The sequence below is a fragment of the Acanthochromis polyacanthus genome, chromosome 10 (assembly GCF_021347895.1).
Source record: "Acanthochromis polyacanthus isolate Apoly-LR-REF ecotype Palm Island chromosome 10, KAUST_Apoly_ChrSc, whole genome shotgun sequence".
Classification (NCBI taxonomy): domain Eukaryota; kingdom Metazoa; phylum Chordata; class Actinopteri; family Pomacentridae; genus Acanthochromis; species Acanthochromis polyacanthus.
In genome coordinates, this window is record NC_067122.1 from 20,787,221 (window position 1) to 20,804,171 (window position 16,951).

At 43.6% G+C, this 16,951-nt stretch overlaps 2 protein-coding genes across 3 annotated transcripts; both read right to left on the bottom strand.

The window, feature by feature from the left end:
* Positions 1-340: 340 nt before the first annotated feature.
* On the bottom strand, positions 341-3,768 carry LOC110972775 (transmembrane protein 109-like). 2 transcript variants are annotated; one of them, XM_022223146.2, is made up of 4 exons: positions 2,781-3,766; positions 2,370-2,429; positions 1,103-1,205; positions 341-822 (listed from the first exon to the last, which is right to left on the bottom strand). In XM_022223146.2, the coding sequence occupies exons 1-4, from the start codon at positions 2,976-2,978 to the stop codon at positions 464-466; spliced, it is 720 nt and encodes a 239-aa protein (XP_022078838.1). In that variant the 5' UTR covers positions 2,979-3,766; the 3' UTR covers positions 341-463. The 2 variants fall into 2 exon arrangements, with proteins under 2 accessions (XP_022078838.1, XP_022078835.1); XM_022223143.2 differs by lacking the exon at positions 2,370-2,429 and having other exon boundaries at positions 2,781-3,768.
* A 137-nt stretch (positions 3,769-3,905) lies between these two features.
* rnf20 (ring finger protein 20, E3 ubiquitin protein ligase) lies at positions 3,906-14,998 on the bottom strand. Its single transcript, XM_022223139.2, has 22 exons — positions 14,842-14,998; positions 14,285-14,465; positions 14,092-14,160; positions 13,882-13,980; positions 13,629-13,776; positions 13,353-13,538; positions 13,102-13,217; positions 12,519-12,665; positions 12,331-12,405; positions 12,073-12,192; positions 11,621-11,800; positions 11,401-11,536; positions 11,120-11,241; positions 10,835-10,991; positions 10,371-10,701; positions 9,376-9,493; positions 9,096-9,245; positions 8,798-9,010; positions 7,208-7,333; positions 6,484-6,624; positions 5,843-5,947; positions 3,906-4,594 (listed from the first exon to the last, which is right to left on the bottom strand). Exons 2-22 carry the CDS (start codon positions 14,453-14,455, stop codon positions 4,418-4,420), a joined length of 3,087 nt encoding a protein of 1,028 aa, XP_022078831.1. The 5' UTR covers positions 14,456-14,465; positions 14,842-14,998; the 3' UTR covers positions 3,906-4,417.
* Positions 14,999-16,951: the final 1,953 nt, after the last annotated feature.

Genomic DNA, 16,951 nt, shown 5'->3' on the forward strand with positions numbered 1-16,951 from the left:
CACCTGCTACATTCTCATGCTTGCATTTGGAGCTTGTTAGCTAGTTAGCTTTTGTTGCTGAGTGTTAACACAGTGACAGAGTTATGCTTTTTACGCTCTTTGTCTGGTTTTCACTGAAGAATTGGGTAAACTCCATTTTTTATTTGCTTGAAATAATGACAAAAGAGGACTGTTTATGATCTGAATTGTGGGATTATTTCACTTTGTGTGTGCTCGTCTTCCTATTGCAGCCTTTTAATCCTTTTTTGTGTCAGTGATTGCAACTATTTATCAAAGTAAAAGTATTCCATGATTTTTTTTGGTACCATTTTCTGGAGGCAAACAAAAAGAACATTTCCAATTAAAAATCCCAGAGATTACTTTATTTCCCAACTTTGACACAAATATGTAAAACATGACTGTTACTGTTTTCTTAGCCTTACACCTTTGTCCATTTTAAACTCCTCTCCACCCTTTCCCATCACTAATCCCCCCCTTTCCTCTTCTCTACCGCCTTCAGCCGGCCCTCCAGGCTGCTCAGCCGGTCCTCCATTACAAAAGACTTTTCAGAGCTGGATGTGAGAAGAGTCAACATGACACATCCCAGCACCAGGCCTGCCAGCCGAACCGCCGTGACGTCTGCGGTGGCGTGCTTGTCCGTCACGATCAGTCCGAACAGCCAGAGCGACAAGACGGTTTTCACCACCCAGAACACCTGCTTCACCACACCGATCAGCAGGCGGAGGACGATGGTCAGCACCCAGTAACCGATGAGGGCCAGCAGACCCCACTGGGCGACGGCGGTCACGCCTTCTGGAGTGAAGCGGGGCAACGTCAGTGCAACTGTGGAGGACAGAAAACCCAGATTAGTCGTATGTTCATAGGAATTAAAGCTTCAAAATACCTGTTTGTTGGTACAGGAAGCAGCAGGCGTAAACTCTCAAACTTAAAAAGGAGTGGCAGAGAAGTTGCCCAGAGGGAGAGGCACGTCTGCATATTTCCACGTGCACTTAAAAACTTTCTTCACCACACACTCTCTTTTACTCGAGCAGATCATTTTTAAGAGAGGAAAAGCTCAGAAACACTTAATCGGCTCCACAACAAATGCCGCCCTGGTACCCACCATCAAATCCTGTGACCCTGAGGATCTCGGTGACATAAACAGCGATGACGTTCAGGCCGCTGGCAGCTCCTTCAGCCAGGAATCGGATCACCGTCTGTAAAAACTGTGGCGGCATGAAGGGGCGGGTGGAGACATATTTTACTCAGCTATCATGAAAACGTAGCAATGAAGACAGGCAACATTCTGATCAGACAAATAATCATGCAGAGAGGAGAATGTGCGGGCAGATACAGCACGATTCAGTACGCTGTTGTACACAAAGCACATCTACAGCAGCACTTCACACTGAACAGGGAACTCTTATGACAACTCCAAGTGCTCCCTGTGATGAGCTGCATTGTTGATTTGTACAAACAGCTGTGCATGTGGGTGACAGGTGGGCAGCACCCCTCTCTATTCCTGTACAGCAGCTCACCACACAGTCACAGCCTTGTCCAGCAAGGTCAAGGGTAGCCCAGTAGGGTGGACAAGTGTCTTATCTGCACCTGTTGCATTACACATTGGCACATACTGTATGTGGAGACTGTAGTGTGTCAAGCATCTGTTGCTCCACGTCAGTGTTTGAATGTAAAAACGCAGCTAATCATTTTACTGCTGGCTCAGTGTTGCAAATCAGAAGAGATCTTAGATGTTTTTACATATTTATATGCAACATACTATTAATGCTTCAAAGCGGGGGTGAGGATTAATCTTTGAAGAGTGCACACATGCAGAAAAACTTAAAGCAACAGATGAATGTTGTAAGAAGTGTTGCTCTGTAACATTTAGGGACTATGAATGCAGGCAGTGTGCTGACTTTTATCTTGCTTGGACTGAATGTCTTCACAAAATGTCATTTTTTTTCATTTTTAACCACCTTTTCTGACTTGAAACAGCATCTTATAGAATCAAACTCAGTCAGAGTGAGGCTTAATTTGCAGCTTGAGGACAAATCTCCTCTCTGGATTGTGCACACACCCCATATTTTGCATACAGACACACCACTGATGAACTATTCGAGCTACTATATTTCAACTCAGCTTGCCAGAACATACACTAAATCTTATCTCCACAAGCTCACAAGTAAATTGCGGCCTGGCGTGCAAACATCAGTGGATTTAAACACACACACATGCACACATATGGCAACAGTTTGACTACACTCATGCTCCTACTTTTCTGCACTAACTACACAGAGACATGGGCTAAAACTGAGCCACATGGGAGGACTCTGTTTAAGGAACCATGTCTGGGTTGCAGGATGGAAAACATCCATTTAGTTTCTTACCATGGCCATTGTATAGACGTTCTCCTGACCAAGCAATGACTCAAGAAACAACACTGCACTCTGAGGAGAAGGGAGCCGGGTGGAAGTGTGTGTGCGCATGGATGAAGAGGGGGGGATTCATGGATATAGAAGACATGAAATGAGGGCAGAGAAGATGAGGGGATCAGGAGGGAGATTAACAAGTTGAGGAGCATCAGGAGAGGAATGTGTGCGAGGGGCGATGGGATAGATGGAGAGAGAGATGACACGGTTGGAGCTGCAAATTAGTAATCCGGTACAGTTAAGCATTGATCAAGAACAGTGAGAGAACAAGCAGAGGAGTTAGGACCACAGTATATTAAGAATTAAAGAGTGTAAATACAGTTCTTGGTGCGGGGGGAGGGAAAAGAGTGTTGCACCTCCTCTCTGTACCTCAGCAGCTGACCGCACCACGCCGGTCCCCAGCACGGACTCTGCGTACCGGTGGATCTCCTGGCAGGTTCCCGTGATCACGGTGCGCAGGGTGACCACCGGTGGGCTTTCCGCCTTGGCCTGCTCCGCTCCAGCCCAGCCCACCGCCGCCAAGCCGAGCACCGCCAGCACGTAGGTAGTCAGCAAAAAGCGAGCCATGGCGCATCCACCGCGTCCGCAGCCAGACGCGTAAAAACACAAGGAGGCTTGAGAACAATGGGAAAATGTGGCGCACAGGTTGGAGCTGCAGCCAGGAGCAGGTTGAGCAGCTCGTGTTCAGTGAGTCACACACAGGGCTGGAAAATCAAAGACTTAAAAATGGCTTCTGTTGGGAGCAGACAACAGAAATCAACATGCAGGCAGGGAAGAGCTTTTAAAACGCCGCGCTTTAATTGTCCAATTGGAAAAATCGATCAAATGTGTCGGTTCAATAAAGCAGCCGCGGAATCGAGATGATCCAAGTATTTAATTACAAACTTTGGCAGCGTTGCAAATATCCAAATCTAGGACCTCAAGGACGCTCCAGCAATAACGGGGGCTATATTTGGTAAGAAACCGTTTAAGGCTTAGATCCAGCAGGGGTAGAGATCAGCAGGAAAGTTGCAGAGGAGAAACGAAAACGGAGGAGACGCAGGAGAAATGTGTCCAAAAGTTTCCTTTTCCGTTGCAGCTTTAAGGATCCAGCAGAAACGCGATGACGCTGATCTGACCACGAGTCTCCTAAAGCCTCTTATTCCAGCTCTGAGCTCCACAACGCTCAAGTTTGGTGTGTGAACTTGCACCAAACGAACTGCTGTGATGGATTATGTTGCACAACCTTTAAAAGAAGAAAAAAAAAGCCTTTCTTGTCACCGTTCCCGTATGGCACTCCCTTCCTCCCAGCGTTTCTAACGACAGTTTCCAGTGTGCAAACACGTCTAGATCTCCAGGAAGGAGGAGGAGGAGGAGGTTGAAGGGCTCTGCTACAGGGATAAACAGAGATTTGCACACTGGGACTTGTGGTTTAATATTCCAGGTCAACTGTCAGGACTCTTTCACATGATCTAACAAACATTTCACACTGAGGAACGGTTCAGGAGGCAGATGCTTTTTGAAATCAGTTTAATAACTACCAGAACAATAATTATACAGCACGCGTCAAGAGCATTTCAGGACAAGTCTGTTGTTAAAGCAGCCAGATTTCAAATAATAAAAAAAGAAACAATGTACACACACACTGACATCATACAAACATCCACAAAACTGGGAGGAATGCCGTTTTCCTACTGTGCTTATTCTTTTCTTTGTATACTGGTTTCAAATGAGTGCACACACACATGAACACCACAAGCCTCAGGTATGTGATGCAAACATCCTTTCTGCACCAGTATTCTAAGAAAACATAAAGAAAGTAGTGGATACTGGAGGGGGAGAAGCTTCAGTCATCGGTAAAAAAAAAAAAATTTAAAGCGTTCCATTCAGAGCATCCCCCACAGAGCTGAAATCATGTTGAGGAGGGGGTTGCATGAGCGCAGTGCTGAGTCTCACTCCAGGCAGCGTTTGTACCGCCGCTCATCCTGTTCAATCTCTAAAGCCCCATGCGGAGGGAATCGGCAGCTTCAGCCGATGTAGATGCGATGGAAGTCGTTGGCTCCGAAGGCGGCGTTGCACTTGGGACACTTCCTCTGGCGTGTGTCGTAGCGAGTCTTGACGCACTCGAAGCAGAAGACGTGGAAGCACTTTGTCAGGACGGCATCCTTCACCCGAGAGTTGCAGCACGGACACGTTAGACGAGCCTGAGGGGAGGCAGAGAGCGAGATAAGAGGGAGGGAATGGTTTGAACAATAAAATGAGTCATTTCTGTCCTTGGCTGAGTGCTTCGTTATGACTGGACGGGAAAATCTAGGGCAGCTGCGAGGCCGTGTGATTATAGAGACCGGACTCCAAGCTCAACCAGAGGAGAGAACGACAAACCGGTGCAGAGGACAGATGACATCAAATTCATCATTGTATTAACAAATCTGGAAAAATCAGAGCTCGATCCTGCAGCTAAAGCAATCCAAGTGGGCATGAAACCAATGTGTGACACTGACTTTTTGTTCTTTTCATTTTAATTATTCTGTTCTCATCCAAAGAGTGTGATCACACTTACAAGACACGCAGTTTCTCAATAGTTTTGTTCACCCATTTTGCCAGAAGGCTATTTATTATTTGTGACACTTTATGTTTGTGTAACTGGATATACCTGTAACTTCTCTCCTCAGGTATTTTTTAATCGAGGAGGCGAGTTCAGACTGTTGTTTGCTCTTGGATTTTTTTTCACTACTGGCATTCCAAGCAGGAGGAACTGCTGGAGGAGTGTAACACTTTCACAGAGTTATTTGAGAGCAAGACGAGAAAATCAACACCACTGTTGTGTCACTGCAGTAAAAAACGAAGTCAGCAGCCAGAAAACGGTTAGCTTGGTTGAGCACAAAGAGTGAAATAATGGACAAACAGCAACACAGGCTGAGTCCCAAGTAAACAAAATCTGTGCAAAAACAACAAATCTGCTTTACAAAGGTTTATTTGCTGGACTACTCATGACAGAGATCAGTAACTTCCTGGTGCCTCCACCTGCTACCTTGTGAGCGCACTGAAACAGTCCTGCGTATGACTCCCTGTAAAATGCAGATTTGTTGTTTTTACATGACAACACATAAATCAAGCTTTCGAGGTACTGACAGGTGGATTTCATCCTCTGTGGAAGGAGCCAGAACAGTCTGCCTCCAGGCTTTGTGCTTGGAGGCTACTGGTATTAATCATCTAATCTGAGCTCAGAAAGACAGCAATCACATAAAACCTGAAACCTAAAAACAACCTGTAGTTGACGGATCTTAAATATTGGAGTATATTAATTTTAAAAAAATCAAACACACCAAAGAAACAAACATTTCATCTAAAGTGTGGACCGTGTCTGTGAAGATGTGCAATATCTGACCTTTCTGGAGCACGGTCAGTTAAATTAGGGGGTAGTTTATGTTTTTTGTACCACAGAAACTTACCTTGTAGTCATTAATTTCTTCATTTAGGATCTCGTCTCCATTGCTGATTTTCTCTGCTGGTTTCTTGGCCTTCTCAATCTTTCTCCTCAGTTTGGAGATGTCCTCCTGAAAAACATTCTGTGTTTTAAGCAGCTGTAAGCAAAAAGAAGTCTGTCTCCCACTTTTTACTTTGATCCAAAATCAGACTTGATGAATATAACACTGTTAAACAATTAATACTGGATCCTCCCACCATCATCTGTGCACAAAAGGGAAAAAAAAAGACTTCAGCAGCACAGTGAAAGGATTAGTGATGTGAGCTTTTTCACCCCTTCAGTTGAGGATAACTAAACTGATACTGACTGGAACTATTCAGTCCAGATATAGTGAAGAAGAATCAGCAGGCCCACAAATCTAATCGGCCGTTGGAAAATATGCAGTGAAGTTTAAAAGAGTCGTCCAACAGGACTCTTGATAACCAGAAAAAAAATAATTCCTGAGTTTAAAGTAGTTTACATGTACTGTAACAGAGCCTCTAATAGATTGGATATTTTTTTTAAAAACGATTTAAAAATTGCCTTAGTATGATTAAGCGTTGAAACCATCGGCTTTGATTGAAACTTCGGGGCTTGAGCTGATATGTGCCTACATGTTGCCGTTACCTGTGCTCGTCGGGCGTTGAAGGACTCCTTTTCCCGGGAGATGCTGTTCTCAATGACCTCCTCTCTGACCAGGTTGAGCCTCTGCTGAACCTGTTCCAGCTGAGTTCGCACCTCCTCTGACAGTAGCGCAGAGTCCTGAGCCTGGAGGATGATGAGAGTTGTCTTTATCTGTTAATGTTGCTTTCAAACCCTTGTACCAAACCCTTTCAAACCCCAAGTCCACACAATGCCGGTTAAGTCTTTAAGTACCAAAGAAATCTCTTTGCTCGAATATACCGGAGCTAAAAATGTAAAGTCTGTGGAGACAACATCACTGCACTGATGCACCAGGGGTAATGTAGTTTATTTTAACCATTGGTTTGCATTATAGAGGGAATCATATGCAGCAACAGTAGCAATGGAGTCCACCAGAGCCTGTGGTGGGAAAACCAAGGATGGATCCAAGAAAAGTTTCTAACGCTACACATAAAATGACAAACTGAGCGGTTCTATTTTTTTAAGGATTAGTCTAAAAAAGAAAACAATCAACACACGTCATAAACATACGTCAACAGAGTTTCTGTAATTATTCTTACTGCCAGAAGAAGGAGACAACAGGTTCGTACTGCAGGTTTAATAACCGCACATATTTATATGTCATTATCATTTCTTTAATAGCAGCTCACCCTTTTCTGGATCAGGTTACTCTGCAGCTGTGGCTTATTACTAATGATCAAAGTGTTACCTTGCGTTTGTTCATGTCCAGAGCTTGTGTTCGAAGTGTCAGCTCTCTCTCTGCAGTGCTGATGGTGCCCTGCAGGAGGCGCTCCTTCTCCTCCAGCTTCCTCACCACCTGCAGCTGTGCATCGACCTGCAAACAGGCGCAGTCCCAAAAAGTCACGTTAAACGCAACTTTAATTACCACAACAGAGCTAGAACTCACACCTCGCAGTTTTATGCTTGTCCCAACCATCCACGTCTGTCCAGAATCATAGAAAGTATGTCGTCAAATTTCAAACAGTCAGATTTCTTGCACTTGTTCACATGCTTGGCTAATAAAGTTGATACAGATTCAACACAAACTTGCAGCCATGACAGCAGACAATGCTTCAAATGTGAATGTTGCTGCAACATTTAAGGATCCAGCAGAATCCTTACAAACTCTAAAGCGCTGATGTTTCGCTGATGTCATCAACATGTCAACATAGAAGATCTATAGAGTCACCACAGTTTCAAGGTGAACGCCCAACATTAGTGTCACCGCTGACCAAATGTGACATATGGTCTCAATCTCACCATCTGTCCTCGAGTTATGACGGTGAATAATGGCCAGAAAAGTGTCTGCATTGATTCTCAAACATCCAGGTCAAGGCAATCCTATGAATTTCAGTAAAAATGCAATTGAACTGCTCTTTTTTGGTCCTTGAAGATGTCAAGAAGCGCCTTCAGTCTCGCTGACGAGGCCTCTTGGATGAGAGGTGGCATCAAGAATCAAAAATGAGAAGTCTAGTTACTTTTTTCATTTTTGAAGAATGTCATGAAGTCACAGGGAAGTTGACCTTTGATCTTTTGGATATAAACCCTTTTCATTTCATCCTATCAGGCATTTGTGTAAAACTTTGTCAAAATGAATATGTACCTAAACATGTGTTCTGTGATGTCACCATGACCACTGATGACATAATTCTGATCTGATCAATCTTGAGTCAAAGTGAACATTTGTACCAATATTACAAAAAAAAGTTCTCTCCGGGCATTCCTGAGATATTGCATTCCTGAAAACGGGAAGAAAGGACAACCGGAGAGTTTAATGTGCTGCTGTGGCTGGAGGCATAAAAAAGCATTAGAGCAAGGAAAAAAGAAAGCACATTGGGCGTGCTATTCATAGTAGTTACCGATAAACTTCATAGACTTCATGTACGACATTTAAGAAGAAAAAAAGCTGCGTTTAACAATGATAAAACAGCGTATTTGTAGTTATGGAATATACACCTTTTGGCAACTTTATTAGGAACATCTGTGAAATTAAATGCAATCCATCAGAAGAGGTCATAGTGGGTAATTGTGCACTGGACTGCCTTAGGTTTAAAAGGTGTTTCTAGTGTTTTATCCACCCCATTAATACACATGACATCAGCATGAACATGTAAATGTAGAAGATTCTTAAGGGCTAAATATATGCTACAGCTTCAGGGTTGAATTACATAAAGTGAGTTTAAGGTTAGGTGGGTTTAATCCTAAAAAAAGTCACGACAGAGTGAAGGTAGTTAGAGCTGTAATGTAACTGGGTATGACCATGTGTAAAGGCACCTGTTCTTGCAGATTGATTGATTACCTGAGTTTTTAAAGTGAGGAGCTGGTCGGCGAGCTCCTCCTTCTCCTCTTTCAGCAGCTTGTGGATCTGGTTAGACTTGATTCGCTCGCTCATCAGCTTGAAGTTGGCGTCGTCTTTTTCTCTGAGCTGCTGCATCAGGCGGATGTTCTGTTCCTGCATGTCCTCGAACGCCTGGCCCGTCACGTCCATCTCACTCAGCAGTGCGTCTTCCTCCTACAGAGGGAGCGTTGAGTCAAGGTTTTCAGAGAACGAAAGGCAGATGGTCTGTGAAGGCAAGCAAAATGATCGGCTCACACACCTGTTTGGCTATAGACAGCTTCTTGTTGAGGATGTCAATCTGCTCCTCCACAGAGCGGATCTTCCTTAGAGCCTCTTCATCGGCCATTTTCTTGCCTTCCCTCCTCTCCCTCTCCTCCAGCTCCCTCAGCCTCTGTCGCAGCTCCTCTCCCTGGAATCGTCATTAAATCCAGAGGAAACGACACAAATATCAGTATGTTAGAAATGCCCTCCTGGAAAGAACAGATCTCCTACCACGCCTTTATCTACAATGTTTAGGTGTGTTGTTCAGTGTAAATCACCTCCGACTTTGACTTCTTCTCTGCGGCCATGAGCTGGACTTTGTCTCTCTGCTCTTTGGGCGCTGAGCGGTACATGTCCAGCAGCAGCTTCATTTCCCTCTGGGACTCCTGGGCTTTCCTGTACAGTCACATCAAGACAGATTGAACGAAACTGTCAACATTATCTAAATCTGTTTCAGGTGTTTTTGAGAGACGGTGAAATGACAAGAGCGGAAGGGAATCATGCTGTAGACAGTCTTTTCTCTGTGACTTTTTGTGTTTACCTGCCACACAATGAGACAAGAGTCTATTGTTCATTGAGAGTCAGTGCTGGGGATTCACAGTGATCATAAGACTGCTGGAATCTTTTACATGTGAACTGTTTTTGTAGGTTGTGTAGCCCGAAGGTGACCCACAAAAACCACGACATTAACAAAAACAAAACAACAAGGAGCTGAAACTAAACATGTTTCAACAATCCTCTTATGCAACTGTGGCATGTAAATTATATTTGAATGACGCTGAAAATATATTTATCTTCCAGTAAGCAACGCAAATGTGTAGTATTTTAATAAAGCACTTAGAAGTGGGATCAAGGGACCAAAGATATCACGGTTAAATTCGCACTTTATCAGGAGCTACATGTCGGTGATATAACATCCCTGATATTTGCAACATATGAATTTGCCATTTTTTAATAGGAATGGGCTGATTGAGATGAGCTGTAACACTGTTTACACAAAAGTTTGTGCACTTTTTAAGTAAAGCTGTGGACTGTCTGTCGACCTTAAGGTATAACTGATGTGGGAGAATATGTGTCCACTATTTAGATTTGACAGGGGCTGTGCTCATTGGTCAACAGAAAAATCGCTGCAAATGAGCCAGAATTAGCTCTACAGGCTAATTTTCATAACTTGTTCTCGATTGTGCCCTTTTAGCGTTTATATTTTATTATTACATCCATTTGTGCTCGCTGACACTCAGTCCAATCACCCACAAGACAACTCGTGACTAACTTGAGTTCTGCTCGGACGATCTTCAGCTGCTCCATTTCCTTCCTCTTTGATCCTCCAACCACGGACAGGCGTTCTCCTGCTGACTCCTCTGGTTGGCTGCTGCTCCCCGGCTTCTCCTTCTCTTCCTTTATGACGCTGCTGCTGCTCCCACTGCCTCCTCGGGTCGGCCGCTCTCTCTCCTTTTCCTTCTCTTTCTCGCGCTCTCTTTCTTTCTCCTCTTTCTTTATAATGTCCTTTTCTTTCTTTTCCTCCTTCTCTTTCTTCTCCTCCTTCTCTTCCTCCTTTACGGTGGCCTCTGGCTCTGTACCGGGCTCCGTTTTCACTGAAGCGCCTTTGGACAGACGATGAGACAAAGTAAATGCACATTTGAATTCAGTGCTAAAAGAAAAAGTGATTTCTGCTATTTATGTCTTAATAAAATATGACATAAGAACATTACATTTTGTTAACTAGGTGTAGGTTACCTGTGCTGCTGGGTGTGGAGGAGCCATTGTCAGGCTCTGTCTTCACTACAGGTTCCCCAGAAACAGCTGGAGTTGATGGAGAGGTTGTCTCATCCTTCACATCGATCTCTGTGCTTGACTGCGATTGGAGAATGGCGTTTCCCTTGGAAGCGCGGACCTACAGGGGCAAAAGTTGCCTTTTAGTTTGACTGTGCTGTTAATATGTTACCATCAGAGTGACCTCTAATTATGTAATGTCTTCTGCCGGTGAGAGGTGGTGGATTAAGTTTCTCCTTTCTGACCAACCTGGTTGAGCTCAGCTTGTGTCTCCCTTAGTCTCATCTTGTATTTCACCACCTCTCCCTTCATCTGCTGGTTGTGTGTTTGCAGCGTGCTGATCAGGTGACGCATCTCCCTGTTGATCGGACCTGAGACAAAGAGGAGGCGGTGAAGAGACGAAGGTTTGGACAAGAGTGTGCAGACTACTTCTTTCAACAGGAATGTGATCTTAATCTCAGCTCTACTGCCTTTTTAATCACAATTTATGCACCTCATTCCCTTTAGACTCCACAAACTCAGTTAGTTACCTGCTTGCTCGTTCGCTGCAAGAGTCTGTTCAAATTCGATGCGCAACATCTCATACTCCTTCCTGACCTGAGCCAGCGTGTCCTCCAGCTGGAACACCTCCGTACGGACTTTCCTCTGCAGAGCCACCTCATCATTCTGCTCTCAGAAAAGATGAGAGTTAGAATAAGGTGAAGGAAACAGACAGAAAGAGAGTGGAAAACACACACTCATGCAGCTTACCTCCATATGCTCCAGCTGCCGTAGACGTGCCGTTCTTGTAGTGTTGAGGCGAGCACGCGTCTCATCTAACTGACCCTTGAGGATCAGAGACTCGTTGTAGAGCACAGAAAACTGGGACTGCAGGCAGCGATACTCAGAAGACTCTTTTACCAAGCCCTCAGCTCGACTCAGCAGCTCCGTCTGAGAGGCACAGAAGGTAAAGGTTGGTATGTTTAAAGGATTACTTTTTGGTATTAATGTACAATGATGTAGACTGCGCTGACATCAGTACCATCACTTTAAAGTGCTTCCAGTATAAATGTATTTAATCATGACGGTAAATTTAAGTTAGAAGAGTGCACAGTTTAGTCATACTACACGGTAACTGAGTGCGTGGATGTAATGAGGGTGAAACCATAATCAAAAGTGTCTAATTTTCTCATTTTAAACGAGGCTGTGTTAAATCTAAATACCTTCATGTTGTTGTTCTCCTGGTGAACATTCTGCAGATCCTGCTGGAGTTTCTGCAGCTCGATAAGGCGGTTGTCTGCCAGCTCCCTGTTCTCCTCCAACTCACTGTTCATTTCCTCAAACTGTTTGAAGGAAATAAGAAACAGTGAGAACGGTAAAATATGTAAAGAAACTACAGTAATGAAAAATGTCCAAGCATTTCTTACATTATATTTTGTCATAATTACCAGAATTGTAAATACAGAAAAAAAAAATCCTACCTTTCTTTTGTTAATAGTGATGGTTCCACACACACTGCTGGCCTCCCCACACACTTTATAACCTTTGCTGTTTACCTGCGGTGCACATGGAGGGTTACATTACACTTCAGCATAAACAAACAGACATTATACGTTGGCATAACAGTGTCATTGACAAAAGCTCCGACACAATTTCTCGTCATCCTCACCCTCTCCAGTATCTCGCTCAGGTGTGCATTCAGTCTGTTCTCTCGCCGGCGGATCTTCTCCATGTCCCACTGGAGCTCCTCAATAAGGACCTGCAGCTCGCTGACACGCTGGTCTGCCTTGTTTGCTGCACGACCCAGAGGCCGGGACTGCGACAGGCAGAATACACAGAGACTTCACACTACGTACAAGAGCTACTAGAGACATAATCATAATCATGTAGATTTGAAAAGAAATTACTCTGCAACAAAGCAAATGTTACTAGAGTCTAACAACTACCAGATGAAAACAAATGAACAACATAAAAGGGTGTGGTTAATGTAAGAAGATTTACTTGATGACTAACTTTAAATAGTGAGCTACAGAGCGATGAAGAGTTTGAGAAATTAAACTAAACTGTATGACGTCTTTATGACAGAATTCTGTTACAAATAAACAGCTGTCGCCGTGGTGTAAACAACTTACTACAAAGTGAAAGAGTCCCAGCAATTTTCACTCATATACTTAGCATCTCATTAACCTTTAAGGTTAGACGAACGTAGGATTAACGTAGCTAATCAGGGAGTGAAGACAGAGAATGTGTACCTCGCTGGTCATGTGACTGTGCTTCTGCTTGAGGTCCTCCGTCAGCTGTTGCAGCCGCTCATTTTCGCTGGTTAGGAGGGAGTTTAGTTTGGAAGCTACCTGCCACAAACTGCCCTCTGGAATCAAAAGCAACCATCTGACATTTAAAAGGTGCAAACACAAACTTGGCTGAATTTCAACCTCAGCTGAAATCCACCACAACGCTGTCATCAAGTCAACCTCCACAACAACCTGAAATCTTTTTCTCTCACCAGCTCCAGCGTCCAGCTCTGCTTTGAGCTGGTCCACAGTGTTTTTCAGACACTCGTAGATCTCCACTACGCGATTTGCCTGCTTCTGGCTGGACTCCACCCTCTCCTGAAGCTCCGTCTCCATCTCCTCACTGGTGCTGCTCGCCAGTGTCGCCAGGAAGGAGTTGGACGTCTCTCCCTGGTTGCCTGCATGGCCACCAAAGGAAAGAGGGGTTTAGCTTTGGAGCTGTGTTTTTTGCTTTAAGACTGATGCTCCCATGTCAGTTCTGTGTTTACCTCTGTCCTTGGCCCTCTCCTGATTGGAGTCGCCATCAGGTTCTGGAGTTTCTGGCTTCAGGCTTCGTCCCTCACCAGTTGGTGATTTCTCCGGTTCGCTGCTCGCTTGGTCGTAACGCCTGATGATGAGTCGAACGTTGTCGTCAAACTGAAAGAGAAACAATGGCATTGCATTGTGACTGTTAGATCTTTACAGAGAAGGAAACCAGTACCATTTAACAATTCATTTTTGCTTTTTTGTGCGAGTGTTTACTTGGTTCCAGTATCTGTTGAGGATCAGCAGACTGGCGTCATCGGTGGCCTGTCGAGTCTCCAATCTCTCAATTCGCTCTCGTAGTTCATCCTCAATCACCTGCAAACCAACAAGCAAAGAGATTCAAAGTGATTAGATTAAAAAGACAAAAGAAAAGTGTAGTTTTCAGAGTGTGTGTGTGAAACGCTATGAACAAATACTGGAACTTACCTGTCTCTGATCAAGAGATTCTCCAAGTTTTCGGTTCTTGGCCTGGAGAGCTTTGATGTCTTGTTCCTCCTGAAAAAGAAGTGATGCAAACGTGACTTCAGAGAGCAACACAAGCAGACTGGTTTAACATTTCTGTGATGAGAGTTATGAATGGATCTTTAAGTAGTAGAGTGGACAGTAAAGAGGAGCTCACTGAGTTGGACACCCCTCCCAGCTTGATGACCGTCTCCACCGCGGTGCTCCCCCCGGCCGCGGCGCTGACACCGGGACCTCCGTCCTCTCCTTCCCTCTCTCTGCGCTTCTCCGGGGGAGCACCGGAGGACGAGGGACCACTGGGGTCAGCAGGACGCTTCTGTCCCGACATCCTCAGACTCCTGAAACAAGCGGAGACAGAACATTTTAAACATAATTGGACAAGACTGCGGCTCACTGACAGAGCTACTTACTGGAAAAACGACAAAGCTAACTGCTGTTTTGGACATACGCTTCACTAAATGGTCCATGGCGATCGCTTTAAAAACTTATTCTGACACTTTATCCCCAGCATTTGAAAAAATACCACCAGATTAGCTGCTATCACAGTTTAAACCCCGAATAAGCAGATTAAATCAGTCAATGTGAGGCTCGGCTAATGCTAGCCGTTTGCTAACGTTAGCCTCAAAAGCAGATCAGGTTAAATTCTGATTCGACAGGTTAATGCAAAAACTTCGTAATTTTGTGAGAGTTAATCACAACTGATAGAAATATTACCGGTTTAACGGTTAAGGCTTTAAACTTATCAACTGAATCTGTCTATGGATGTTGATGTTGCGGCTCTTTGCCTCTCGGAAACGGAAGTGAAAACGGTCTGGATGGAGAACCGTCAGCAGACAGAGCGCCCCCTGCTGCCAGGGAGGGAAACACACCGTCCACCGGCTGCCTTCAGCTGGAAAAACAACTCAAGTGATCCAGTTACTTTATTATCATACTAAACAACAATTAGGTTAGTAGTGCAGTGAAATTACTGGCTCAGTGTGTCTCTAGCTGCGGTTCACCTAATTGCAGGATGTACTCAGATAAGGTTAGACAGGAATCTCCATGGATTGTGATGCTTGCAAATGGCATTGTGATCTGTAGTGAGAACAGGGAGCAGGTGGAGGGAAATCTAGACAGGAGAGAAATTAAGTTTAGCCACGGCAAGACAGAATACATGTGTGTGACCCAAGTGGAAGGGAGTAGAGATAAAGAAGGTAGAAGACTTTAAGTATTTAGCTTCAACAATCCAGAGCAATGGAGAGTGTGGGAAAGAGGTAAACAGCAAGCGGGTTGGAATGGGTGGAGAAAAGTATCAGTTGTGATGTGTGATAATGGAGTATCAGCAAGAATGAAAGTACAGGTGTAGAAAACGATGGTGAGACCAGCGATGTTGTATGGGTTAGAGACAGAGGGGAAGGGACAGGAGGCAGAGCTGGAAATATCATATTCAAATGTTGAGGGTTTCTTTGGGAGTGACCAGGATGGATAGGATCAGGAATGAGTACACCAGAGAGACAGCACATGCTAGATGCTTTGGAGATGAAGCCAGAGAGGCCAGATTGAGATGGTTTGGACATATACAGATGAGGGATAGTGAAAATATTGGTAGAAGGATGCTGAGTTTTGAGCTGCCAGGCAGGAGGCCCAGAAGAAGACCAAAGAGGAGGTTTATGGATGTAGTGAAAGAGGACATGAAATTAGGTGGTGTGACAGAAGAGGATGCAGAGGATAGGGTTAGCTGGAAGCAGATGATTCACTGTGGCAACCCCTGAAGGCAAAAGCTGAAAGGAAAAGAAGAAGACTCAGTCAAAACACACGCATTGCTCATACAAACTGAGATGACAGCTACTTGATATACAAGAACAGTGCAAAAAGTGGATGTATAGAAAAAAATTATCAAAACAATCAAACAAAAATGTTAACTAAAAGCACAGGAAATATTTATAGTGCAAAAAGTTAGGCTCTGCTCATACACTGTAAAAAATGTTAAAAGTTTTTAAACCTGGTTTTTAAAATAATCTACCATTTTCTCTGTATAGTTAAATTACAGATATCAAGTTAAATTCTGACAAAAAAGCAATAATTTGAATGGAAACCATGAAAAAACAGGTTCAAGCTGTATATTGCCCACATCAAAAATCTATGTTTTTACAAGTAGTCACCTATTCTTTTACAGTGTGACTGTGACATTACACTGTTTAACTGCATTTTAATCTGCTAAAAATATAAATGATTTACATATGTTTGCAATTAATTTTACAGCAGAAACACTTTTCTATCAGATTTGCTGCCCTTTTCTTAGTTTTTTTTTTTTTAAAAAGGATTTTGTTTTATAGTATGCTGAGCAACAGCAGTCCATTTTATATAGCAGAGCCAATATTTGCAGCACAGAGACTCAGAAACAAACAAGCACTTCTATAGTAGTCTGTCTTTTCCCTAATCAATCTGTTACTTTGTTATTTGTGGGGGCTTTAATCAAAGTACATTTCGTTGCTTTAAATAAAAAAATGAAATACAATAAAATAAAACAAAACACAAACTAATGAACACCAAAACACCATCAGAATTAAAAACAAAGCATGTCCATTAAGAATACAAGGAGTACTTAAATTTGTTGGTTTTTCATGCATATTTTTGTAGAACCATTAACTTTAGTCAGCTCGATCTTCATAATTAACAATACTGCAGGGCCTTAGCCTTCATATTTAATTTAGTTCGGTTAATCCTGTAACTAATGCTTCTGTCCCAGCCTTAATATTTTATTATCAACACTGTGTATTTAGCACATAGCAAAGTCCTGTGGAGAGTGTAATGTGCAGTTTAAAAATCTAAGCTGACTCAATTC

What these genes read in the sequence shown, in the direction of transcription:
- rnf20 (XM_022223139.2), bottom strand. Translation starts at nt 14,455, where the DNA reads ATGTCGGGACAGAAGCGTCCTGCTGACCCCAGTGGTCCCTCGTCCTCC. An exon ending in AGGAGAACAACAACATGAAG is followed by an intron (nt 11,801 to 12,072) that starts GTATTTAGATTT and finishes TGTGCCTCTCAG; the next exon opens with ACGGAGCTGCTGAGTCGAGC. An exon ending in AGCTGTCTATAGCCAAACAG is followed by an intron (nt 9,011 to 9,095) that starts GTGTGTGAGCCG and finishes CTCCCTCTGTAG; the next exon opens with GAGGAAGACGCACTGCTGAG.
- LOC110972775 (XM_022223146.2), bottom strand. Translation starts at nt 2,978, where the DNA reads ATGGCTCGCTTTTTGCTGACTACCTACGTGCTGGCGGTGCTCGGCTTG. An exon ending in TGGTGCGGTCAGCTGCTGAG is followed by an intron (nt 2,430 to 2,780) that starts GTACAGAGAGGA and finishes CCTTCTCCTCAG; the next exon opens with AGTGCAGTGTTGTTTCTTGA. An exon ending in ACGTCTATACAATGGCCATG is followed by an intron (nt 1,206 to 2,369) that starts GTAAGAAACTAA and finishes ATGCCGCCACAG; the next exon opens with TTTTTACAGACGGTGATCCG.